General features: G+C 35.0%; 1 protein-coding gene across 4 annotated transcripts; it reads right to left on the bottom strand.

Annotated features, from left to right (window-relative positions):
- Positions 1-1,732: 1,732 nt before the first annotated feature.
- LOC128183500 (radixin-like) lies at positions 1,733-19,627 on the bottom strand. Of its 4 annotated transcripts, XM_052852522.1 has the most exons (15): positions 19,520-19,627; positions 18,095-18,181; positions 11,265-11,348; positions 10,089-10,184; positions 8,694-8,798; positions 7,726-7,895; positions 7,133-7,216; positions 6,724-6,870; positions 6,518-6,614; positions 6,040-6,313; positions 5,664-5,824; positions 5,230-5,259; positions 4,412-4,628; positions 3,865-3,968; positions 1,733-3,516 (listed from the first exon to the last, which is right to left on the bottom strand). In XM_052852522.1, the coding sequence occupies exons 2-15, from the start codon at positions 18,104-18,106 to the stop codon at positions 3,352-3,354; spliced, it is 1,746 nt and encodes a 581-aa protein (XP_052708482.1). In that variant the 5' UTR covers positions 18,107-18,181; positions 19,520-19,627; the 3' UTR covers positions 1,733-3,351. The 4 variants fall into 4 exon arrangements, with proteins under 4 accessions (XP_052708482.1, XP_052708481.1, XP_052708483.1 ...); XM_052852521.1 differs by lacking the exons at positions 18,095-18,181; positions 19,520-19,627 and adding an exon at positions 17,450-17,601; XM_052852523.1 differs by lacking the exons at positions 18,095-18,181; positions 19,520-19,627 and adding an exon at positions 13,198-13,598.
- Between the last annotated feature and the right edge of the window lie 6,631 nt (positions 19,628-26,258).

The following is a 26,258-nucleotide window of genomic DNA, read 5'->3' as shown; positions in this document are numbered from 1 at the left end:
TGCTCAAAAAACTTTAACCAGCTCCAAAAACCTTAACCTCCTCCAGCATCCGAAACCTATGGCTCAGATTCAGCATTCAAGCCTGTCAGGTGCATCAGTATCATAAGACAAACCAACCATACAAGTTTGGTGAAGTAAGGACCAGTAGTAAATAAGATATTATCATCAGAGGGCACCTGCAACAAAAACTTTAACCAGCTCTTAAAACCTTAACCACCTCCAGCATCCGAAACCTATAACTCAGACTCAGGATTCAAGCCTGTCTGGTGCATCATTATCATAAGACACACCATCCATGCAAGTTTGGTGAAGTACGGACCAGCAGTAACTTAGATATTGCTATCAAAGGGCACCTGCAACAAAAAATTTAACCTGCTCCAAAAACCTTAACCTCCTCCAGCATCCGAAACCTATAGCTCAGATTCAGCACTCAAGCCTGTCTGGTGGATCATTATCATGAGACAAACCATCCATGCAAGTTTGGTGAATTACGGACCAGGAGTAACTTAGATATTGCGTTCAAAGGGCACCTGCAACAAAAACTTTAACCTGCTCCAAAAACCTTAACCTCCTTCAGCATCTGAAATTTAGGACCCAGATTCAGCATCCAAGTCTTTCAAGTCCACAAGTAGGTTCAAATGCATCATCAATGCAAGTTTGGTGAAGATAGGACAAGTAATAGCTTAGATACAGGACCTGCAACAAAAACTTTAACCAGGTCCGGACGCAGACGCCGACGCGGAGAGTATAGCATAAGCTCTCCCCAACTTCGTCTCGGTGAACTAAAAAGGTTAAAGATAGACAGACGGACGGACCAACAGACAGACGCCGGACAAAAAGTGATCAGAAAAGCTCACTTGAGCTTTCAGCTCAGGTGAGCTAAAAATGAATAAAAACTTATCCTTTACATAAAAGTACTTTTAGGATGGAGTGGAGACCCATTCATTCCTAAAATTTGCAATTTAGAACAGTAAATGATCAAGATTTGTGCATAAAACGCTGTGCAGCTTAACTTGGAAACCCATATTACATAAAATTTACACTATAAACAATGTTTACAAGCCAAAAATTAATATTTCAACTGAAATTGAAAATCGTTCGCCTTTATTGCTCCAGTTGGGGGGATTACAACGCCTTGTACGCCCGTCATTTAAGTATAAAAAATGAATTATCATGGATCGAGCCACCCCCCCCCCCCCCCCAATTTTTGGGAGTATGTAGTTAAAGATGTACAATGAGAAAAAGATATAATGTCAGGGCGACTGATGTACGTGTGCGTTAAACGGTATGCATTTTTATTATTAGAAAAATATACAACGTTAGGTTGCTGTCCTCGCGAGCGCTCGCCAAAATTTCCTATTCCTGCAATACAAGTTTTGGAGAGCGTTCTGCTGAACACACATTAGAATTAGATACCCCAGTGACAGTTGAGGATCGATCAAACTAATACGGTGACTAAATGCTTTTATGAATCATGTCAGCTTTAGCAAAAGGCAGCACTTTTTTTTAATGAATGAGTACGATCCTCTCCCTTCTGGATAACAGAAGAGATATGCGGACCTTGGTCTGGAGACTTTCTAGCATGGATGGAACAGCAAACCACAATTTGACTATTGCTATGGTCAACGTTATCCATACTCTTTCTATTTGCCTCCAAAATATTAAAATATTAATGATGAATGTTCTGACACTTCAGCATCACGAACATTTATACATTGAAATAACAGAACACTTTCTGCATTGTCCAATGACTTTATTCAGTATATATATGGATTATATATCAATTCAATCATGACATATGACAGAATGAGACAAATTTCCAATCAAGTGCTATCACAAGAAAACTGTTTCACTTCTAGGACTCTTGTTCAGGCTGCTTCTTCATCAAAATGGAAATCAATTAACATTAACTATTCTAAACAATAATTTTGATATAATAATCAATTTTTAAACATTTGTGATTTTTAATTTTTTTAAAAGTAAAGGTAACAGAGGTTTCCCGTATTTAGGCAAGAAAGTATCACAAAATTTACCATAACAAGGTGCTCCCTAAGTAAAAAAATATAAATATTCGCATCTTCAGCAAGTGTATACACCAGAGACCACTACAGCACTTGACCAATAAGAAGACAGATGAAGTGACCAACTGGAATGCTGAATGACGATTGGCTAATAATCACCGTTGTATAGACACCAATCAAATGGTTCATTTCTAACATATCATTTTCCTTAGGAATCCAAAGATAATTTTTTCCAACTTGCATTAATTTAAAAACTGAAATGAATAGCTATGCTATGAAACTCATGTTAACTAATGCAATAAACAATAAACGAAGCTTGTACAGAACATAATGGCAGTATATAAATAGGAATGATGTAAGCCCCAAGTTAACTCAAAATTTAGGCATGCATAACCAGCTGGCAAGTCTTTTCTTTTTGAAGTTTTACAACAACATAGTGACACAACCTCCTCGATGTAATTGTAACTAACACAATTAATCGAGAATACGTTGTTTGTCAAAATAATATCACAAGTCTACAATATCTTACAGGGGAAATTAACAAAGCTACAAAGATCTAATTGACTCTTTGGAATCCCAGATTTGAACACGTCATTAGATTTTCATATACATATATTCAGTCATATAAGGATCTAACAGGTACACTGAATCAAAATGCAGCCACGAAAAATTAGATGGTCTATTAAACAATATATAAAAATCTCTGCATACATTATAAACTTGAAATCTAGCAAAAAAAGAAAAGAATAAATATACTTAGTGAAAAATAAATTTATGTCACTAACAAACATCAAATAATATATGCCAGCTTTACAATGTACAAAGGTAAACTTTCCGATTACATCATTTCAAAGTTACAAAAATAAATCTATCTTGATGCCCACCCTCCCAAAAGTCAGTACTACAACTGAATAAACCTATACAAAAATAAACCAAAAAAAGTTTTTTTCCTTTAAACATAAAGCTTTGAATCTGTGATGCAATGTTATGAAATCTGTATCTTTGCATGTCGCCACCATGTGCAAAGTAATCAAATGAATGAATAACTATTTGACAACCCATCATTCTGTTGATGATATAACAATCTGGTTATAAGCATGTCTTTTCTAGTTTCAGGTACTATAGTAAAATTAACTTTCAAAATCAAAAATGAAGTAATTTTGTTTTCAGTCCATCTTTGATGCGTCTTTTTCACACACCCCTTAACACTTTGTGGAAGAGACCATAGTATTACTGTACACATGTCCCAGCCCTGGTAAAAACTCGGATTACAGACAGATGATATGGTCAGTAAAATATATAAATTTGTTCCTATGTATGCAGGCTTCCTCTACAAGGCTTCAAACTGATCCACTCGGTGCTTGGTGTTGCCACTGCGGATCTGTTTCAGAGTCTTATACTTGTCACGCCCCTGCTTCACATTTTGTTCATGCAAGACGTCGTTCAGGGTGGCTTTCTGGGCATCTTTGGATTCTTCAAGTTCTCGCTGTAATGCCTGCAACGACAATAAGAGATATAGATATGAAAGTACATGGAGAAACATTGAACAATAGCTAATGCTTCAGTTGCTTCATCAAATAATTAATCAATCTTTTAAAACAATAAAAAAATTGAAAAAATTCTAAAAAAAAGTAAACTGCAACAATCTAGTCTGAACGACATTCAATTCTACATTTTTTTATGCTGTAAAAATGCACAACTTTACATCAGTAAATCTAGTAACTATAGGAAGATCTCAACCTGATCAAATTTGATACTCCTGTTATAGAATTCAAAATAACTGAGTGGAAACCTCCTTCAGATAAAACTTGACATTTAACTTTCAGTATTAGTGGGACTTTACCTCTAACTGTTTCTGCAGAGTGATGTTCTTCTCGGCTTCAGTGATTCTCTCCTCTTCCGGTCGGGCCATGTCTTCAGCATTTTCATACTGGGTCAACTCAGCATCTAATGAAAAATCCAAACAGCATTTAGGTATAATCTTACTAAACATATCTAAGATAGAAGAAGTCATATATACTTCACTGGTCACCAACAGCATTTAGGTATAATCTTACTAAACATATCTAAGACAGAATAAGTCATATATACTTCACTGGTCACCAACAGCAAAAATACATAAACCTTATGCTCACTATTTGACAACCCAAAGTCTGTAACTGTACATTATGGAACCAAATAACCAATTGCAAAGAATACAAACTTCTTCCTATACCATGTATACAGAAGACCTTCTGAACCACAAAAAAATCATGGATATGCTGAAAATTGGAAGTCTCAGCCACTGTTTGTATTTTAACTATTATTTCTTGAATCTTTACATTAACACATCTCAAAAAGTTTTTTGGTGGCCAGATTTGATTTTAAACCATACAACATAACTAACTCACCGTATGACATTCCGTTTTCACCGATATCGTTTTCCTCTGACTCGTGCTCCTTGACGTGGATGTTGGCCATGGCTTCCATCAGGGCCCGCTCTTTCTCCTCCCTCTCTCTCTGAGCGGACTCCAGGTCAGTCTGTAGGCGGCCCATCTCATTCTCTTTTTCGTTCAGAGTGGACATACTCTTCTCAATCTCCTCCTGGGCAGCGGCTAACCTTGCAGCCTAGAGTACAAAAATGACACAGCACTGTGAAACTTTTTTTTGTTCAAAATCATGGTTTCATGTACATGTATAATGCAATGAAAAATAATGCTCATGTCTGTATCATCAGTTGTATAAGAATAAAATTGAAGAATACTTAGCTTTGAAGTACATTTTTGATACAAAGTATGCATGCAAGAAATACTGTTGTACCACTGTTTTAAATCTTGTTATGCTTCTGTTGTAATTTTGCTTTTTGTAAGAATGCAATTAATGAGCTCTTTGGTCATAAATTTCTGCTTTTTCTTTTCATTTCTATTTTCAATTTACCTATATTCCAATATGCTTGTATAAAGTGTTAGTTTGTTAAACATAAATAAATTGGGCCAATATATCATATGCTCTACTAGTCAGTAATGTTTGACTGTACAAGAATACCTGATTTGGATGTGTTAACAATAGAGTGCATTATGTTGCATCTTATATCAGGTGACTAAATCTATTACTTTGTCCTTATATAAAGAATTAATTGTTTCTGAGGTATTTTCTGGTATATTTTCTGTCAGGTGTTTAGATATGGCACCTGTAAGGATATACAAATCTATAAATTTCACAGACATACCAGTTGTCTTTTTTCTGTGTATCGGTTTTGCTATAATGATAATGGTCTGGGTACAGAGATAATGGAAACCAAGATTGCATACAGTACTGCACATTAATGTGGACACTCACCCAACCCCAAACAATACACAACTACTGGCCCATACCAATGCACAACTACTGGCTTCACCGATCAAAGAGACGCATAACAAAACACATTAATAATTTTCGACTTAAAAAAAAAAATGAAACACTGTTAATCCTCATAATTGAAAATATGTACCAATGTTGCATTAAAAAGAGCAGTGGAAAAATGAAGATAAAATCAGACCATGCACTATGCCTCAATTTACTTCCCAATACCCCAAACATCCCTAATGGTAGATCCGCTCTGACCCCTATCTCTTCATTATACCATAATCTGTGTTGTACAGTGATTGAGAAACAATTGCCTACCATCTGTGCCTTCTCCTCCTCTGAGGCATGTTTTGTCTCCTCGAACTGCCTCTGGAGCTCATCAGCTCGCCTTCTCTGCTCGTCGAGCTCCTCCTGCTGAGCTTTGTATGCCTCCATCTCCTCGTTCAGCTCGCGGATCTTGCCCTGTTGGTCTTCCAGCTCTGCAATCATTGTCACAAACATTTAATACAAAACATTCCGAAACCAAAACATTTTGAAATATTATTCAAGTCCATGCTTTAAACTGTTCTTTTTTATAATCTAATAAAGTGCAAAAAGGATTGTTCGAAGTAACTTCATCCATAGATTTCTATTTCTTATTTCAGGGTGGCATCTGAAGGGTGGATATTGTTTTTAGGCTTTTTGTTTTTTATACCTTTGGCTCTCCTTGCATTTTCCTCTTCGTACAGCTGTAATTTCTCTAGCAGCTCCTGTTGCCGTTTCTCAGCAGACTCGCGAGCGTGTCGTTCCTGCTCGAGCCTCTGTCGCTCCATCTGTTTAGCCATCTTGTCCTCACGAGCCTGAGCCTTCATCTGCTGAACTTCAATTGTGTCTGGCTTTCTTCTCCTCATGTACAGTTCGTGGTTGCCCATGCACAGAGCAAGAATTCGCTTGTTTATCCTCAGACGAGGTGCATAGAATACAAAGTCCTGAAACATAATGCATCAAAGGGTTTTAAGGCTGGAAAATTCAGCATCCACGATCTTTTGGAAAGTGTACAGTTGAACTACCTTTTATATTGCCAGTCAAGTGTTATAAAGATTTATGTTATGTAGCCTATTTGTTAGAAAAATGTATAAAGTAGCATTTCCTTTTTATTTTTATGTTGAACAGAATATAAAGTTAATACTTACAGGTGCTTTCTTATCAATGGGTTTAATGACAAATTTCTTATCATTAAATGAAATGTTCCTAATTTCACTCCATGGGAAGCCTATTTTAGGTGTTAATCTGCAGAAAAAAATTAAACAATGAATATTTCAAAATTACATTCATCTATACTTAAAAACTTCTACGGAATGTTATTCACAAAGTTCAAGGTAAAATATTCCCCACTTACTTGTCCTCTTTGTCGTACACATTCAGACCCAGTGCATCAACTCCTAGTAAAAGTTCTGTGCCTTTCTTGTTTTTGATTTCAAAATAATTAACACCATACATCTCCAAATCTTGTGCGATTTTTAAGTACTCCATCATAGCATCTTCCCTGCAAAATGCCAATTATAAATATGAATCATTATTTTCAATGACAGTAAACCATTTATTTTTCTTCAAGAAATGCAGTGGTGATTTTGTAAGCTTTCCACTTCTACTAAGTCACATTCTTGACAAAAGATGTTTATTACATACCAAATATGAATTTAACATTTATTTCAAGGAAAAATTGATAAAACATGCTTTACTCAATATACAAAGACAACAAACTACAATGAAGCACCTCTCCTTAACACGCCTCTGTGTTCACTGACCTTAACATGCCTCTGTGTTCACTGAACCAGTTCTGTATCCTTTCCTCCCACTGTTCTTTAGATAATTTGTGCTGTTCATACACCCTAAAAAACAAAAAAAAAGGTTTGAGTTTATAAATTAACCTGGGGCTCTGCTTCAGGAATACATCAAAATTTTAATTTACACAATTCAAATGTACAGTCAATATGAAATTCTTAATTTTGGTACATTCTTAAAAATCTATTTTACAAAGAAAATGTTAAAAAAAAGCTTCAGAAAGATTAGATACATCCGAAAAAAAAGCTTCATCAGAATTTAACAGACACAAGTAAAATGAAAACTGTTATAATTGATAATGCACTTGATGTTCGGGTTTCATCAATTTTCATTACACACCAATTTTCTTAGATTACATTGTTGAATTGATCGACAAATTCTAATGCTCACTGTAGCGCAATTTTTAGTAATGCACTGAAATAGTACGATTAATGGCCACAGACTGAAGTAAGTGAAATTTTCACTAAATTAACAAAAATTGATGCCCAAAAACTTAATGAAACAACAACTTTTTAAACTTGACCACATCTGTGGAAAGTGGCCATGAAGAGCTTACCTCTGGGGTAGGAGTCTGTCATTGGAGAGGAAGCCGGGCTTGTGTTTCTCAGGGTCATGGTCTCCGTATTTGGCCTGACAGGCATAAGAGGCCAACAACACCGAGGTTTCTGGGGGACAGTAGATTTCATCATTCAGGATGCCTTCTTTCACTTGTAGGAAGAACATTCTCTATAGAAGTAAATAGACATCAGTTAAGTCACCTTGCATGACTTTGTAATTTTTATTTCATTTGACACTAGCAATTCCAATGCCTGTTTGAAGTAATTAAAGTTGCAGCAGTTTTGTGCTGGCAATTATAACATTTAATAAACAAAAATTAGAGACATTTTCAATTAAATAATTGATTGTTTCATGGTGATGATTTGCATTGCTTTGATTTAGAGATTTTTACATTCTGTGAGTTGCAGGATTATCTTTCTTGTCCAAGAGACATACTATATACATAATCATCAACTTAAAATATTGATCAAGTATTTCACCCTATATCAAATTCTATATATGTCATGAGTTCTGCTACGGTTTGATGCCAATGACTTAAACTGACGGAAACAATCATCATCGTTAAAAAACAAAATAAATGTACGGGAAGGGCATCAAATGATACGTCTACTACAAAAAGCGCTACAAGACAGGAAGTATGTTCATTGCGTTAACATTACACAATCATGCATTTGTATTGCTGTGTGCTTGTTCACATTACACAGTGGGCACTAATCACTTCCAATGCTAGAGTTTGACAGCACTATTTCCAGTGCAACGAAGGAATCTTGTAAACAAGCAATCATGGTTTGCATCAACTGCTGCACATCAGAGGGAGAGCAAGGCAGGGAGTAATAAAAAAACCCAAAGAGGGTATATCCGTCATTTCTGTCTGCAATCATTTCTTTAACAGAGTAAACATGGACATCTGGCCCTTCACTGCTCTACCCTGCATCAGCCCACGATTGAGTCACTCCCCTTTAGTACCTGTGTGATTTCCTGTATAAGCTCTTCTGAGACATCCTCTGGGAAGAATTTGGCACGGAATTTGAATTGTAGAGGGGTTTCCTTTTTGACATCTTGGCTGAGGACCTGAAATGGAGAAATTTCAAATGAGATTGTCTGCTTTAAAATGTGTGCAGATTCACAAGGAAGTGATGAGGGGGATTTAATAAGAGATTCCTAAGACTGCCACTTGAACTCGATTTTGTGTGTGAAATGACACATCAGAACTCAACAATTAACAATTACATCATTCAGAATCACTTTTCTACCATTGGCTGAGGCTGTTCACCTCAGTCTAATACAAGTAGACATGTGACCTTGAATTTGGCTTCATGTTACATTTCACCGAGTACTTTTATACAATGTGGTTTATCCCCACACAAAGCATGTGTTTGCTTAATTATCTACAATCTCAGTTCTCACTTGAAAACTAGGTTATTGAGCTTAAATCTAGAATAAGACCTGTATCCTCAAAAACTGATGGGGTGGAAAGGTGAAGATTTAAAGCTCTCTACCAACAAATACATATACCAGTTTTGTGGGATATTCATAAAATAGCTTCTATCCAGAACTAACAGGGAGTTGGCAATTTTGAACAATTATTCTGATGTGTATTTCAAAAGGTTCAACTAGGTTTTTACAACCTAGCTTAAAGACAGCAAGGCAAACAAAGGTATACATGTATGTACTTAAACCCCTTGACTGCTTGAATGTTCCAACATTTCAAGACAGCGACTATACGAGAGAAGTCACAAGTTATGCTTGCATTTGACAACTTTTATAGACCCAGTGTAGCTTTTGAACTTGATTTTATGGACGGTTTCATTTTTCAAACCCACTGAAGCATGACCACACAATTCCTGAGTCAGCTGTAAATTTACATTTGATATACATATCTCAGGTAAGTTCCCATCAGGTATGGTCTATCATAAAACAAACACTGCCTACTACAACAGGACAACTGAGGCCCGGGAACTCCCACTCAGCCAGTGGACATGTTCATTGAAGACCGGAATAATAATTATAGGTCAAGTAACAACTTCACTGGCCTAGCCGGGTCCTTATTACAGGGGGAGGCATGGAGCAGGTCCTCAAACACCTTTAAATCAGATGTAAGCAGCACCCCAGCCTGGCAATTCAATCTATTCAGCTATTCACTCAGGATATCAAATGTATGTAAATTTCGGGATGGTTTTTACCTCTTCCACTGTACATAAACTTTAATGTGATATCAGGCACTTAAGAGCATGGGAAAATATATGGTGGAACATGTCATAAAATCATATATTCTGAATCCATAGAATAAAAAGTTTTATAGACAATACGCTTTTAAACAGAAGATGACAATGTCTCGTAGAGCTTGTCTAGGGTTTTTACCTTTTTGTTCAACTTGAGCCATGTTGAGTAACCTTTGCTGTCAACATACTGTAGACCAAAGAACCAGATCTCACGCAAACCAATAGTCTTCACGACCTGAAAAACAAAATAGGTGTACGTAGAAGGAGTGTTATCTGAGATCTTTTATCAGTTCATTATCTGTATCAAATCAAGATATTATGACATAATCTACCCACATCAAAGTTAATCTATTTGTCAGAGATTATTTAGATAAACACTTAGCACATAGTATATGCGTATGTTGATACATTGTTAAGTTGTTCTTGAGGTACAATTCCTTTATAAAACAACCAATAAAACTAAATGTTTGAGAAGTACATCAGTCAAAGTTGCTAATATACACGTGGTTCCTTACTGATTATGGTATCTAACTTCTGAACTTTTAAATAAAGAGCAATGTCGTATTAAACATAGAGAGCATAAGCAGAAAAAAAATCTCCTTGTCAAGGCATTGTATGGTAATTAATACAATACATTTAAGTACAACTTCTTATTATGCCTTCAGAAAATTACTATTTGATGGTCTTAGGTAAGCATTGACAGCCGATAAGCAGAGTACTTGGTAGAATCGACAGACTGTAGTGTTTGCTTCAAATATTCATAAACTTTTTTAATATGACTATCTAGAATTGCATATGCTGCAGACATAGCCGTAATTAAATACCAGGATAAAGTGTCAACCATCATCTACATTTTGTTCAAAGTGCATGTTATATAATAAGTTGACAGATTGTGCTAGCTAGGTGGCATTATATTAAGCTTAGTTTCTGTTCTACTTAAATGTCACCATGCTTATGTCTCTATTTCTCACTCTTTTTTTAATACCAAATTTCCAAGTTCCAACCAGGAGTATTTCTAGGTTTAAACATAACAAGTGTACTAATTTGTTTTATGACCCCTAGATTACCACTTGCCATTAAACATCTCACTACATGAACATGTAGATCACAGAGGAAAATGCTTAGTATAATTGGAAACAATGCAAGTCTAGAACATTGACACATGGAGATTATTCATCTACCTAGGCACCCTTGAGTCTGGATTTTTCAGCAGACTAGCAGAACTTTCAATAAATGATGGGTATTTGGTGGTTGAGTTAATACCTTATGGGGTGGGAGGGAGGGTGATAGGAATAACGGTTATTTTTTAGCTTACCTGGTCAAAGAGCTGTTTGCCTGTGGTGCTGGTCTGGATGGCAAACTCCAGCTCCGCATCCATAGTCGTGACACGCACATTGTACTGTAAAATACAACAGTTACAGTCAAATACAGCATTACAGTCAAATACAGCATATCAGTCAAATACAGTATTTACAGTCTAATACAAACATTATAATCTAATGTAACATTACAGTCTAACATAACATTACAGTCAAATATAGATTACATTCAACCAACAAAGCAGAATCATACTCTTTGACATATTTGTATCATAACCTCCCAAGTTTATATAATACAACTTCTCTCCGTTTATATATTTTCAAAAAATGCTCTTGAAAATTTATGTAGGCATCACCTTTTCATCAATAAAAAGGTTAAATATAATCAGATAATTCAGAGAAGAACAAACTGGTTTGTAACTTGTTGCAAATCTGTATATCATCAAGCAGCTGCTTTCTGTCAAGCTTTAACATCACAACAATAATCATTACAAAAGAGAAAGATGTAAAAAAGAATAATTTCTTATATGCAAAATTTTATGCATGCTATTTTTGATCTCCTTTATAAACTGCCTTCACAATGTCATTTCAGACAGCTGTCTGTAAGCTCTTTTGATCTGCTCTGTACAGGACAGTCAACTAAGGCAAAGTTTGAACATATAATCTCAGCTTTCCATTATTTCCTGTTTAGCAGTTTACATGTATTTGTCAAACAATCTTACAACACAACTAAAGGACATTATAAATTTATAGAAAAGAGCTGTTTTTATATACCGTACACATGTGGCAGTCCCATACAAAATATTTCATGGTGCATGCAATGTTTGGAAATGAATTGTTTCTCTACATCAATAGTCAATACCAATAAATGGACTACTAGTATTTTCCCCCACCTATTGACCTAGATTAGACCATGCCAAATGATAATCTAGTCTGTGTTGCCCTACTGCCCCCAGCCCTGTGCTATCCTATCAGCTTCGTTGCTAGTTTCATCACGACTATGGAGAAAATTCACCTGGCACGAAAATCAACACATCTTCGTCTCAACACAACATCGATACACAAAATGTCAAAAACACACAAGCCCGCCTGCCACCAAAACCTGTTGCAATTCAGCCATTATCGTCACTGAAAAATCTAGTATTAATCATCATACATACATCCAAGGCAATACATCATACTATCCTTAGTTTTCCTGACTAAGTCAATCCTATAAAGAGCATTACTGACGAGTCTTGGTAAAGTAGCCAAAATATGCCAAACTTTGCATTGCCATAAATATGCCAAAATTCCCAATACCATAGAACTTTGCATATCTCATTTTGACAAAAACAAAAATCGCTATGATATTTACAAACACATCTGGAGTTAATTTCATTCAAGAAAACCGGATGTTATAAAGAAACAAGTTTTGGGTTCTTGGAAGAAAGTCACTCTGTGACATATAATGGAGTCGGTGTGCTTAGTTGTAGTTAATCCCTTGGTCCAGCCTTTTATGCCAACAAAAAAGTGTGATGTACAAATGTCCATCTATTTTTCAATGTTGAAGGCAAGACCTGAATGAACGAGACACGCCCAAAAACATTGAATCATGGGATATACCGGTATATCTCAGCTTTTTTATTCTCATTGAGAATTTGCTCTTGAAAAGAATTATCCCTGCCACAATTTAAACCTCTATTTAAAGCTCCGATGAAAATTAAATAAACACAACTTTAGTTGTTGACTGGTATGTGCGATATGCTTGTTACCATTTGTATAACTAGATCACTCCTTAGCACATTCTTATGGCATGACAATAGTCCCTCATACATGCTTAATAATCAGTTTAGACAAGACCTAAAAAACCTTGACAAATTAACAGCTGGAAAAAAGTTGCGCTCAATAAACATAAAACGTATATATAGACATAAAAAATAAAAGTCTTACTGTCTTCATCTTTATATCTGAATGCTGAGGAAAAAAAATTCCAATTATCCGAAACACTTCAATCTAAGATCCTTTCGAGCAAGTATCAATACACAATAAAATAAAACAACAATTAATCCACAAAGATGTCAGTTCACTTCAAAACTCTCACAAAACTCCAAGCCCTATGTCAGCAGGGTTCTCTCCTGTTCTAACTGGAGCAGCAATCACTGATTCACTGGGCACCAACCACACTAACAGAGAGAAACACAGAAACACAAACCACAGCTATGTGTTACTCCACCAACATTCACAAAGTGTGTGGGACTCGCAGCCTAGCCCACGACAACAAGTGGCTGAAAAATGGTCACACCTTGATTGTGTACAAGGAAAAACTCCTACAACCTTAATCCCGAACAAACTTATGAATTTAAAGGCCATCCATTACGTTTACAGTGAAGACGCTTGTATTGTGCACTCTGTCATCGTTCATAATATATACACCTATACATACAAAAAATCTCAGACACCAAGTTAGAAGTCAACCATGCGAGACAGTTATCCTAATCATTTTGCTTTTAATTAATGACTCATTCCAATGGATTCTTACAGTGTATATATGTAATATATGTATGATTCAATTATGCCTCTGACTTAGCTGTGGAAAGTTATTTTTGTTCACTTGAATACCACTCCCATTTATCAAGAATACATACATTTATTTATTGTTCTCGTGTTTATGCTTCTCTCTTGTTCTCAATTTATACTTCTCTCTCATTTCAGAATAAAAGCATGCAAACAGGAAAGAAATGCCTATATATATCCATTGTTAAAATAGAATGTAATAATATTCAATAATCTAGTTTCACCAATATGCCGGAAAGCAGCTTGACACCATGGAGTGAAGGCAGTGTTATCCTCACTACATGTAGCCCTCTGGAAGTCAAGAAAACTTGGCAAGAGTTGTAGCTTTTTAATGGGCGTTTTCTTTCCCTTTAACTTAGGATTAAAACCATTACATTTATGTTTTCACTTGATGATCTTGACTTTAATGTATTTAGTGAAAACGAAGTCTATCATAGACATATGCATACAAAAACTCTCCCTTAAGAGAAGCTAGAGGTCTGGAAAGCCTCTTGAAACTTCTTTTTTACAACACATACAATGTACAACAATTTATTGTTGCCTGCAGAGCAAACATCATTCTCGCCCTGGATCTGATATGTCTGAACCGTTTTTGCTATTTTGCCTTGCATAACAACAAACACGACTTTAATTGCAGGAGTTTACCCCCAAGTTCTGTTACCACACACTACCTATCTACACCTGCACTTCCTATCCGACTGAAAGTGAAATCTTGGCTCCTTTACATAGACTGGGAGGGGTCCCGGCAACAAGCCTGAACTGGTCAACATTGTTTCCCAGGATGAATGAATATGTCCCTGTAAACGTTAGTGTTTGCTTTGTATCATTTATCTCTGATAAAGTGAATACGTAGGAAGAACATTCCTAGCTCGTCAAAGCACAATCTTTGTTACAAATCAAACCTGGATAATGGGGCGTGGCACCTGCGATGGCCTAAATGTGGCTCCCCTGGCCCCATCCGCCTGTCCCAGGGGCCGCTGGTCAGTGTCCTGGATATTTACAATGACTAGACACTTTTTTATGTATCTCAATAATGGCTTTACAGAAAGGCTGGTAAAGAAATGCTATGTTTGGGTAAAGAAGTCAATAAAGCTGTCACCCTGAACATCAATCTTCCATAAAGAGTCACAGAGATGGCTGTTCCTCTTGTATATACACACATGATGCATTTAGGTCAGGTTTTAATTAATTTCCTTGTTTTAATCAACCATCTCTATTTAATAGATATTGTGGTTATTACAGATAAATGATTTAGAAAAGTATTTACTTAAACATTTATGTCAATTTCACATTTTATATTTATATTGATAGAAGTTAAACTTATTTTATGCATCGATATATCAGATGTTCATGACCTTAAAGTCAAATCTGAAACTAATGATATCAGGAATTTCATACAGATAACTCAGAAATGTCATTTATTTTCATTTTTCATTTCTAGAGCTGATCTAATCTGGGTACATTAATGCCCTACACACCAGGGTCCATTCCGACCAGCAAAAAGAGACAAGTCTCACACCTTTTTGTTTGCTTAACCTTTTATCCACCCAGTTTTATGTGGTTAATCAATATACACAGGGCAAAAGTTGGTCTATGTGACTTTCTGTACACTTATTGTGATATCAATGAAACAGGAGTGGTTAATAACTGCTATGTGTATAAGAACGGTCATATTCTGATCTTGAATGGGGAAAAAAAGCAATTACATGCACATACTATAAAACAACATATTTTTCTTTCAATATATGAGAGTTATGCCTGTAAGAGATTTTGACATCAAATCTTAAAATAAAAACAAGTGGTTACACGAATTGGGTTAATATAACAGAGTGTATGACAATTTTATCCGCACCTTTCCATTTAAGTTATTCAAACAGCCCTCAAGTTAAATTGCAATATATACACATTCATTATATTCATAAGGAATCAGTCACTGTGTCCTTTTTCAATTTATCAACAGGCTAAAATACTTTTAAAAACTGTTGTAGAATGTACACATAAAAGGTTAAGGCTTTTAAAAATGATGATCTTCCAATATATACACGGATCACTGCACTAAACCCAACCATACACTGAATTACTACAGTCCATCCAATGAAAAGGAGAATATATTCTGCAGCACAGAGTTTTTTTTCAAAAAGACATTGCTCAAGATTCAGTTTCTTTCCAAAGAATCTTCACTTGAGATTCAATCCGAGTACATGACTGGCCATTTACCTGTTGAGTGATCTGGTAGCATGTTAATACCAGGTCAGGTATCAAACAGGTGAGTTAGGTCTCCACCTATTGACTGTAAGGGTAAGGTTTCATATCCCCCTACTGAACATCTCTATTGACTCTCCAGAGTGTTCCTTTCAAACAGCATGCAGAACGACTTGTTATAAATCATGTCACCAGGGTTGTTGCAATATTCATGAATGAGAGAGTTGCAAGTATAGTTCTTACATGAACTAAGGCATGACCGCAACTGTCACCTTTGAGTTATGATACAGTTACCAGTAGTTTTCCCCCAAAACAGGATGTAAAATTTTTGAGAGTGTATAGGCAAGTTAGAATCAATGCCTGCTGGGTCGGGCAAGAGTAAATTTTGTCATTTCACATGGAAGTGGCATCAATTGAAACTTTAAAGCTAATAAAACCTACTAGAAGCAGCCATCAGTGGTGTCTTAATTAGTCTGTATCACACAAGAGTACAGCCCAGGGCTGGTTGTAAAATGTACTCAATACCCTTATCATCAAATCAACAGGGCCCTACTCCTGGGTAGGTCATTCAGATTAAACATAAAACGTCATTATGGACACATAAACCACTGAGCTACCTGCAAATCAACCATCGATATCTCTCCTATTATTTTTACTGGACATGCTTGCTTGGCACATAACAAATCTAAGAGAAACAGCTGAACATAAACTACAAGTTGGTCAGCGTTACCATGCCCAGCTACGACAGTCACCCAGACATAACTTCTTTTTCGTGTGTCTCTGTGAGAGACCTCAGGAATGCAATTGTTACACTTGGGGCATTTAAAATTTCCACCCATAATATATATATCTGTCAACTCTTTAACAACACAGAATTTCCACAGAACTGTCACTACATGGGTTATCATTACAGATACCATCCTTCCAGTGATCAGAGTATAACAGATCTATTGTAATGGTGCTGTGTACAGGCAGTACAGCAGGAAGTGAAAACATAACCATTATATCAAACCCAAGCCTTCAACATACACACAAAGCTGACAATTTTTTCCCCTTGCAGCTTATTCTGTACACAGGGTTGTTCCAAGAATGCAGGTGACCCCTTGTAGACTACTTATCTGCGATGACTATAATCAACAGCGCTGTCCCGTTACTAGGTGGTGGCGAACCAAATATTCGTGTTCACTGTGTCTCACCTTATTTGGAATATGAAATACCTCCTTTACGATAAAAATACACCTGTTTATGTCTATCTTGGTTCGTGTTTGAAAATACATAGGATATCAACCTTGTGATATCAAAATTCATAGAAAACACATATTTCAAACCAGGAAATAATTCCACAAAGCATCCTAGTAAAGCTTTCACTGTCAAAAAACCATAGTTAATAAGCACATGCATTCATGTTATTAAAACAATAAGCTACCTGCTTCACTTTTGCCATTTCCTACTTAGTTTTGAATGGAAAATTGTATTCTTTAAGACTCCCAACTGATGCCTTTTCCAACACTATGACTGGTACATTCAAGTTCCAGTGATATAAATGCTGATCTACACTAGGGCTGGGTTGATTGTTTCCTTGTTTCGTCACATGATCAATGACATAACTAAATACTGATTCTATCAAAAACAAGGCCGGAATATACAAAACCAGCCATTAATTAGATTGTCAGAAACATTTGCTATGGCACTGTCATCAGAATCAGTTGACAGACAGCTGCACCTGTTTACTATCATGAATACAAATTTGCTCCCCCATTTTACCAATATCCTAGCAATTAAATGTAATAAAGTATATGACCCTGCACTTTTACTGCAGATGGCAAAAATTAATTAACAGCTTAGAGCATCTGATAAGAATAACAACATCGAGTTGATCAAATGGTCTCTGCATTGATAAAAGATTTCATTACAGCCTACAACTTGTTGATTTTGATATGATAAACAGCTGAATCTATCATGTCATCAATGGGGCAGAAAGGCACACCCCCTGTTTGATTGACAGGTCACTTGTCCTGGGGCTTACTTTAAATTCTGTTTGCACTACTTAGTGATTGAATCAAAAACTCACTGGTTTAGGCATCTTGCTTGGTTAGCTGCTGTTCAATGCACCACCAAGAAACTGATGATAAACTCTTTCCTCCACTGGTGGATGGGCCTGCAAGGCAATTCCAGAAATCAAGGTTAAAATATGTGGTTTTACATGAACAGGCCTTTGGGGGGCATAGTAAAAGTGTAACAAGCTTGTCAAGTTTGCCTGTCAAATGTTTTAATGGTGATTCATGATAACGTAATTGTTTCCCTTGCTACTTTCTAACCCGACTTCTATCTAGCACACATTGAAGAATTTTGATGGGCCTTAGCATTTGTAAACAAATTAAAAAACTGCTGTGAAGATAACAGTGGGGCTTGTATTGCAATTCCAGTTATCCGATTATCTCTCATTTCTTTCACCCCTCCCATTCGCATTGTAACAAAAAAATATTTCTAAAGATTATGTTTAGTTCAAAAGATGTATTGATACATTTATGTCATTTTAATGTGTATCTTTGGACTGCATGGACATTGAACTGAATTAGATACTAAACTGAAAAAATATATAAGATTTGATTAAAAGATCAACGTACTCTTAACACTGCCTGGTGAAACGCTCAACGCTGATATCAAAATGATATATGTCTCATTTTAAAAAATGGTTGGAGAATAGTGCAACACATTATTTTATAAGGATATTAATTGTCATGTTTTTACTTTAATGCTATAAGCAATTTTTAACTGAATGTGAGAATTTCCATTATCAACAAATTCATAACAACATACATGGCTTTAGAGAGCATGATCAACTACTTAACACTTTCCTTGACTTCAAATAATGAATATATCACATGAACACCTTGTGAAAAAAAGGCATCACTTATATTCTATTCACTGTTGGAAATGATGACAGCGGTTATGCGATGTTTAATCATAATGATATAGTATTTAAAAGCTGTCAAACTGCTACGCATATGACTGATAAATGTACCTGAAACAACATGTCTTCAATAAGATTCACAAGAAAACGTTAAAAATCGCTTAAATTGGAATTTAGTGAGACACAGGATAATAAGCATCGGTTTATTTATTGGCAATAAACATGTTATTTCACTTCTTTCATTGAAAGTTACAAGTTCTTCGTTATATTATTGTACGGAAAATAAAAAACAAATCTCCAATCAATAATATTACATTATAAATTTAAAAGCAACTATAAAAAATGAACGACAATAATCTTAATTAAACAGCGTTGTACTGCTAAGCCGCAGAATCGTCGAAAACATCAGTAACATGTGCTCAATACACATTGCAGTCAACGCAAGTGTCAGCGGAAACCGCCCAAGTGACTGCAAAGAGCGCGAAAGTCGTTTAGAATAAATGTCACAGGTTCAAAAAATCAACCAAAATTTTCTTATGATCATTGCACCACTTGCAATTGATTGTTTCATTCAAAACTTACCTTCAATTGAATTTAAATTATGCGTACGGTTCACTTTCAGTTCGACCGGTTTTACAAAATGGCCACCAGGGTGTGACACTAGTCTAATGATCAATACGTCAACCCCCCTCTGGACACTAATGAAGAATCTGAATGTCGAACCCGATCATATAAAAGGAAAACTGAAGTTTGAATGTACAATATCGTACAAGTCTTGAAGATGCGCCCAATTGTCTGTGTTGTGTTCTTTACCCAACCTAACCCATAAAAGTTTTATTTTCCATTCTTCTTCTTCTGTCTACATTCCGATGATAACCATTTTTGCCGGATATGCTCACTAATATTAATATAGGTGCTGTTTTCATCTAGTCTTTATGATATATGTTTCTTACAACTATAAATTTAGGGAATTTTTATTAGATCATTAAAAAAAAATGTATCATTCTAAAGCACGATTTTTTTTACTTGAAAAAAATTTAAATTTTCGTTCTTGAATTTTGAAAGCTGTACATATGTGAATTAATCATGGAAAAAATTCAACATATTTTCGAGCCATGATAGGACATTTTTTAACAACCATTTTTTTTTTTGCTGCATACTATGGAAATCCATATACGACAGCCAACTGTAAGCTTCCAATTGTTTACTGCTTACTGCCAACTGTTTACTGCCAACTGCTTACTGTCAAATGCTTTCTTTACCTTTTTATTGGTTAAGCGCTTTTGCAGACATTTATTTGATAATGGAGGGATTGATAGATTTATAGCCTTTATTTAATTTTTACACATATTAGACACACATTAACAACCATATGTCAGCCCTGAATCACTGCATTCCATATCATCTGCCATTTTACCTTAAATCACAACTATAGCGAGGCGAGCTATTTAGAGTGCCACGTACGCCACTGCATGATATTACCCGATCACGTGACCAAAAACCTATTCGAGTACGTATGAAAACCCACCACGCACATAATTTCAAGTACACTGCATGATCCTACTATTTATATTACCCGATCACGTGACCAAAAACCTATTCGAGTACGTATGAAAACCCACCACGCACATAATTTCAAGTACATTAACTCGTGTTAACCACTTTTAAAAGACATGAGAGATAGTGGAGTTCTTGATTTGTCTGATGTTATCAATATACACGTGGAATGTCTGAGATTTTGTTTCATTCGTGTCATTCAGAATGACCTTGAAACAGTGATGGACGCATGGAATAATCATATATCTAAAAACAAAACACACTTGTCCATCGGGTCGTCCGTCTTTTTTGTAAAGCAACCCAAAAGTATTTGGCTGTTGCGATATGAAAAAAAGATGTAGACTTAAAAATTAATTCTTGATATATTTGAAAATATACAGGCAACTGAAAATGATTTAGTAATGGGCTCATCCAACGAGTTTCCTGAAATTGCTTTATACACGATGCTGCATCTAACTATTGCCCCCAGGCAAATTTTTGTTGTAATTTAAAATCCCGATTTCATTGCTCTGTACGCGATATTGTTACTAATATCCCCTTGCACAACTTTCTGCAAAGAATGTGCGCTTGGAAAGATTTTGACCACCTTGGTGTGAGCATATTAAATTAAAACTATACAGTGTAGGGGTGTGTTTAAAATGATTTTATTTTTATATAAATTAATTTACTCCATTATACATTGAAAAACGTTATAATGTTCCCAAAAAGTTTCATAGCCTCGTGCAACGTGCTTGGGAGCAATGATTGTTTCTACAGCAATTTCAGATCTAGAACACTCGTTAGATGGACAAAGTGTGTTTGTTTTCTAATTTTGTGATTATTCCATGTGTCCATCACTGTTTAAATTAAGGTTATTCTGGATGACAGGAATGAAACAAAATCTCAGACATTCTATAGATATTCATTGGCGGATCCAGAGGGGGGGGGGGGGTTCCGGGACCCCCCCCCCTTTCTCTGGGACAAATGATTTTTTTAAAACTTTTAATGCCTATTTAAAGACAATTTCCCCATTTATAATATAAAATTAATACTCTAAAAATCTCAAATAAATGCTTATAAAATTGCTTATTTAAAGAATTTCGTACAACGTACCATAATTTTGTTCCTATATATGAAAAAACCCTATCGATTTTTTTTATCGAAATAAAGTACTCTCCTTCAGCATTCGGTGTTTACTACACCGAATAAACACGTGGGTTATGCTATTTTTCTGGAATGCTAGCTACCCTCATACCCACACGAGACACAAAAAAGCCTTTATTTTTTATTTTTTTGTTTCCAACAATCGGAAATTCTGTTACAAAACTACCGTGTAAAAGGGTTATATATGTAAACCATTATGAAAATGCAGAACTTTTCAAAACTTTTCTAAATACATGTATGGTCGCATCTGTACTACTACCGGATCATGTAGCGCATGCACCCATTACAGAAGTACCCTGGGACAACAATTGCTTGTACCATTGTATTACACATGTACCATATATTCAGCAGATAAATTATCCCCATTCTTTTGTCATATCGGATCATTTAGACCTTTATTTAAGAAGGCAATCGATATAAATCAAAATCGATAAATAATTCAGAATTTAAACATCAAAGACATAAAAAATTACCAACAAAATCCATTTTTATAATAACTTGTTGTAATTAGTCCGAATTGTTTTTTGTTTTTAGTGTTTCTTTCTATTAAGCATAGACGCACGTTCTTATTGCTGGATATTTGGGGTTTTTTTAGGCTAGAAATTATGCAAATCTTCTTTACCTAAACCAAAACAGCAAAACGCTCAATAATGCAGTGCACTCTGCTGTTGAAATAGATGTGAAATAGATAGTGATGAGATAAATGTTTATTAAATTTACGCACGGAAAACTTTCAAAAAGTCATTGTTTATTGACAAAGTAATGAATTTTGCACGTATTGATTTTCAGCAATTGGAACCCCCCCCCCCCCCTTTTTCCGAATTGCTGGATCCGCCTCTGGATATGGATAGCATCAGACAAACGAAAAAATTTCACTATATCTCTCATGTCTTTCAAAAGTGGTGAACACTAATTAATGCACTTAAAATTATGTGATACTGGGTTTTCATACGTACTCGAATTGTTAATATGTGTTTTTGTGTAAAATAAAATAAAGGTTATCAATCTCTCCCTCCTCAAATATATGTCTGCACATGCGCTTAACCCAATAAAGAGGTAAAGAAGGCATTTGGCAGTAAGCAGTTGGCAGTGATTAAGCAGTAAACATTTGGCAGTAAGCAGTAAGCAGTTGGCAGCTGACAGTTGGCTGTCGTATATGAAATTCCATAGCATACTTCATATTGGTTTTTTTTTATCCATTTTAAAACAAGACTCACAGGACTTAATGGACCTGTCATGGAGTCTCATATTTATATTTTTAGGTTCATTTTAGAGTCTAAACCTTAATTCTAGACTTCTTTTCACCACCCCAAGTCTTTAACATAGTTTTAAACGAAATATGTTTTGAAAATTTAATTAAATGTGGTTCAGAGGATGCAATAAGGACATATCATGTATAATTCAAACCTCTTTTTACATATAAATGTTACCTAAGGTATAAGTAATTGAATTATGTATAAAAATGTTTATCCATACAGTTTAATTTGTAGTGCTCAATGTAATTCGTAACTTATTGATGCGCAGTTTTTTGAATTATGTAATTCTTAACTAAATTATTTAATTTAAAAATCAATAATTCATTTGTAACATAAGATGATTACCCAGGGAAATTCGAGAACCATTTGTATGAATGTTTATCCGATGCAGTCAGCAATTTATATGAGTATACGATTGTTTATCCATATTTTTAGTTAATTAGTATATAGGTTTGATTGTACGTGGGTATTCATGCAAAGGGTAATGTATATGCATTCATTAAATTTATTCGCAGTGTAGATCATTATCAAATGTAATTTGTAATAAAGAAGATGGGGGAATTAGATGGCGCAAATGCCCATTTGGTTTAGTCGTAAAATACAATTACAAATTTAACATTTTTTCAAGTAAATATATTTGATATGTTATAATTATAATACAAGTTTACAAAAAGGTAATTTCTAATTATATTCAGTTTGAAATATTTCAAAAAACGATCAGAAAAAAAACAAATCCTCAAGTTTTGGTGGCATCGAACCCACAACCTAAAAACCTAAGTTCTATAACGTTACCTTATGTCTGGTGCTCTAACCACTGAGTCATTTCATTCACAACAAAGTGCATTGTTTAAATGCTATATGAGACATTGGCCACGAATTTACGGACTTGTATCATTTTTCTAAAACCTTCAATTTTTGGGTTACAAAATGACATTTTTAAAGTTTAGTGGGTCAACTCTCCACATTTTTGTTGATTAAAATCGGTTTAAATTCCATTAAATCGCATTTAGACTATGACAAAATTATGGAGCTCAGACCCACTCTTATATGTATTTAAAATATTGAAGGGTTACAAACCGATGTTGCGCTAAAAATACAGTTTTTAATTATTATTTTTTTAATTATCAGATTTAATGATATTTTTAAAAAAATGGGCATTTTACACGCCTTATTCATCCATCTTCTTTGTTTGCATATTTTTTTCCCCAATGTAATTCGTTTAATTAATTATACCCTATATAAGCATTAGGTGTTTTTTAATCTAACATAGGTCAAAATTAATTCATTCGTATAGATTAATTGCTTAGTGTTTGACGTCCAGTCCAAAGTCTTTCATTCAATCGTATTGACCCGTCACCAGATGCGGATGAATTAAGAGGGATAGGCGGTCATGACTATTTTTAGACTTTATAAATCTCCTTTAGAAGAGCCCCGAATAGAGCCGTAGGAAAACATTAAATTTTATGAAATTTTCTCTACTTAATATTAGTTTATAGATAAACAAATCATTTAAACAAAATTAAGGTAGATCTGATGGTTAATTTTGTTGAAAATACAACCTCCTTAATATTGTACGTCCCACATGAGTTTCAAATTACAGTGTTCACGTCTAAAATTAAAGAAAAAATTGCCTCCTAAAAGGTCCTATACATACATATGTACGCTGCTTGCATGTATCATGACAGTGCATAAAATTCAAAATGAAGCAGATTGATTTCTTTAGGTAACAGAATTAATTTGTGTGTTACGGGAACTCAGTTTGTAATACATATATAAAAAATGCTAAAAGTATTATAAATATTTATACCTTGATCTCAGATGGAGAGAACTAATACAGGCTATTTTTGCCTGCTGTTCAATCCAGATTCATTTATATACTTAATGTATATTTTTGAATAAAATATTTCTTAAACTATATATAAAAAAGATGTCTAATTCAGAATATTTACATTTGCATATATGTTTCCTTATATGAACCTATAGAATAACGAAAATGTTCAGTTCAGTATGAACTTTTTCATGACGTTTCAATGATAACAGCAATCGCTTATCGCTTGGATAATTGAAAAAAAAATCTCGGTGATTTTAACAATTGTGAACGATTTGTCTTTTGAGTAATAAACCGGGATATGAGCTTGGTTGGTCACGTGATCAAATCTTCTGATCGAGAAGCCCTTTGTGGGCTTTACAGGATTTGACCACGTGACTAACCAAGTTCATATCCCGCTGAACTTTTTAAACTTGCTGTTTATTTCTTAAATAAACATATATACTTTGTTCCAAGGGAAGTATCTCAAAGAGAATTAGTAACCTTTGTTCGCGGATCAAGAGGGGTGGCGTCTGGACAAGTTATTTTTATAGGTAATTTTTACTTTTCTTAATGAAATCGGTTTACTGTGGCTCTTGTGCATATTTGCTATTTGCTCCAGTCACAACATTATACATTATTACTCCATTGCTTTGATAAGTCATTAGCCTTTTTGGGTTGTAACAACATTTTGTCCCATTATTTATCCACGTTATAATACATGTATATTTTATCACTGTCACAAATTTCTTTAAATTTCACTAAACATCAACTGTTCTCAGAATATATCATGAATGAATATGGTAAAGAATTATCATAAAATTCATAGTTTGTGGGAGATTCTGAGTTGTTGAGGGCAATATTACCATTACCAATGCAACATTATGTACCTCTTCTTTGTGTAAAACCCTCAATCGCATGTCCTATGTGACCCTCTCCCCAAAGCCAGTAATGCCAATTAGCCATGATTTGCGCTAAAAGTTCAACGAACTAAGCTTAAAGGAAAATTGAAAAATAAAACAAAATATCTATAACATTACAACACGATTCACAACGTGGGTTGGGCAATCTATTTTGAAATCCCAAGTTTTTTATCATAATGATTATAAACGAAGGTCTTACCACATGTATATCAATCATCATTCGCTGATGTTTGTGATGAAAATCTTTTAGAACAATTTTTAAGAAATCTATCTTATTAGCAGCTATACGGACATTATCCATTATCATTTTAGCTCACCTGAGCCAAAGGCTCAAGTGAGCTTTTCTGATCACAATTTGTCCGTTATCTGTCGTTGTCGTCGTTGTAAACTTTTCACATTTTCATCTTCTTCTCAAGAACCACTGGGCAGATTTCAACCAAATTTGACACAAAGCATCACTGGGTGAAGGGGATTCAAGTTTGTTCAAATGAACGGTCACGCCCTCTTTAAAGGGGAGATAATTGAGAATTATTGAAAAAAATCTACTTACAGGTACAACAAAAGGGGCTTGGTATTTACCAAAATAGAATAGGTGGATAAAAATTGGCAGATTTTCAATTTTTTTTTAAAGCAAG

This window comes from Crassostrea angulata, chromosome 5 (genome assembly GCF_025612915.1).
Source record: "Crassostrea angulata isolate pt1a10 chromosome 5, ASM2561291v2, whole genome shotgun sequence".
Classification (NCBI taxonomy): domain Eukaryota; kingdom Metazoa; phylum Mollusca; class Bivalvia; order Ostreida; family Ostreidae; genus Magallana; species Magallana angulata.
Note: the sequence above shows the minus strand (reverse complement) of the source record. Positions and strands in the feature narration are given on the sequence as shown.